We start from the raw sequence: 2,059 nt of genomic DNA, 5'->3' as shown, positions 1-2,059 counted from the left end.
TATTTCTGTTTTCTTTAAACGGCAGTTTTGCCATCTTTGCCATTATACATACTTCACACTCTAATATAAAGTTATCAAACTTTACATTTTCTAATCTCTTTTCTACTTTTTGTAATTGTTTTAGATAGTTTAACGATGCATGACCTAATCTAACATGCCATAACATCACCTCATTTATTTTCTCTAGTTTCTTTACTTTTTCAATTACTGAGCTTTCACACATTTCTTCTATATTCTCTATTGTCTGTATATCTTCTAACTTAATGACTTGATCGAGTTCAGCATTATTGTGTTCTATATTTTCATTTTCGTTCACATTTGTGAGCTCTCCTTCATTCTCCCTCCCAATCGCAGAGCCAACATTATCCCTCTCCTCTAACTCTCCCTCCGAAATTGATAATTCATTGGTCTGAATGTTTGCTTGCGATTGTTCAGGAAGCTCACTATGTGGAACAATTTCTGCTCTACATCTGTAAATTCCTTTAAAAAAAAACTATTTTATTTGCCAGTTTATTGTAAACTTTAAACATTTTATCATCTAAATAAATACTGAACCCTGCATCAGCCAACTTTCTTAGATATAGTAAATTTTTGGATACTTTCTTTGCTGCAATTACATTTGTTAATTTAATGACTCTCTTTTCTTTTTCATTCGTTATTAGCGTAAGATCTCCTTTACCATCTATTGAAATGTTTGCAAGCTCATTTTTATTCCCGCATTTAATAACTCTATCTTTACATTTTTCAAACTTTGACAGAATAAAATTCTTATTCACAATATGATCCGTAGCACCCGAATCTGCAGTAAAATTGACTACCTCTTTTGAACTATCTCTATCTTCTATTAATTTAACCATGTATTATTTACCTTCTTCTGATTCTCCTTCATTTGCTGTTTTCGTTGATATAGGTTTCTCAGCTGGTTGTATCTTGGTTATTTTCCCTTTGTTATCTACTCTTTTTGTGCCTTTTTGCACAAATCTACCCTTTTTCTTTATGTTTTTATTAACGGTTTTATTTAAATACCTTTTTCCTCTAGCTCTGTTCGCCTGGGCTTCGGCACTCGGACAATTATCACCCTTGTGACCTCGTACTTCCTGGCAGTAGTAACAAAACCAGGCACCAAATTCTATTAGTGGACAGTCCTTTGCCATATGACCCATTCGGTTGCATCTGTAGCATTTCACTTGTTTCATGTTCTCTTCTGCAGCAGCCCTCTGTACCCTGACTTCGGGTTTCTCTAATTTTTCTTTATTCTCGTTTTTAGTCTCTGCTTCTAACTGCATCATAAAAGACTTTATTTCATCTATGTTCATTTCTTTAAGATTAGTTTGTCTTCTAATTAAATCTACATTTCTCAGCTCTGGTACATTAATTGACACAGCCTGATAAAGTGCAGATCTAATCTCTTGTTCTGCGAGGGGTACCGCATCTTCACATGATTCATATTCTCTAATTATTGAATCGAAGCGTTCACAAAAATCACTTACTTTTTCGTCTTTTCTCATTTTAATTTGATAGAGTTTAGCTCGTACCGATGCATGAGTAACGTTTACTTCACTCTTTTTATATCCTCTCAATTTCTTCAAAATTTCTTTCGGATCTTTTTCATGTAGAATCCTTTTATGATAGTTTTCATCTAAATGATTGATTATTATATCTCTAACTAGACTTTTTCTCTTAGCAACTTTTAGTTCTGAGAGATTTTCTGGACTTTTAATGTTTGAATCTATTACATCTAACAACTCGTTATTCATTAACTCAGATTTTAAATAATCCATCCAAAGATCAAAATTGGATTTTTGCGTCAGCTTATATTCTCTTCTAATATGCAACCTTTGACTGTTCAATTCCAATTCTATAGCTCTTTTCATTGTCTCTAAACTTCTATCTTTTTCGGCTGAACAGACTGTTATTTCATTTAATTTTCTCTTTTTAGACTCTACCTCTAGTTCTTTAACCGTTTGTTTACTGTTTTCTACTGAACTTTGGGTATCTTTATTGCTTACCTCTAAACGTCTAAGTTTAACTTTTTCTTTCTCTAAGTTTAAACGGGAGA

General features: G+C 32.7%; 1 protein-coding gene across 1 annotated transcript; it reads right to left on the bottom strand.

The window, feature by feature from the left end:
- Positions 1–546: 546 nt before the first annotated feature.
- LOC112468919 (protein lin-28-like) lies at positions 547–2,040 on the bottom strand. The gene is made up of 2 exons (XM_025038335.1): positions 2,010–2,040; positions 547–1,280 (listed from the first exon to the last, which is right to left on the bottom strand). The coding sequence occupies exon 2, from the start codon at positions 1,194–1,196 to the stop codon at positions 861–863; it is 336 nt and encodes a 111-aa protein (XP_024894103.1). The 5' UTR covers positions 1,197–1,280; positions 2,010–2,040; the 3' UTR covers positions 547–860.
- Positions 2,041–2,059: the final 19 nt, after the last annotated feature.

Source organism: Temnothorax curvispinosus, unplaced genomic scaffold, assembly GCF_003070985.1.
Source record: "Temnothorax curvispinosus isolate PA1 unplaced genomic scaffold, ASM307098v1 QBEX01002235.1, whole genome shotgun sequence".
In the NCBI taxonomy this organism is placed as follows: Eukaryota; Metazoa; Arthropoda; class Insecta; order Hymenoptera; family Formicidae; genus Temnothorax; species Temnothorax curvispinosus.
This window is presented reverse-complemented; position numbering and strand designations above follow the sequence as displayed.

What these genes read in the sequence shown, in the direction of transcription:
- LOC112468919 (XM_025038335.1), bottom strand. Translation starts at nt 1,196, where the DNA reads ATGAAACAAGTGAAATGCTACAGATGCAACCGAATGGGTCATATGGCA.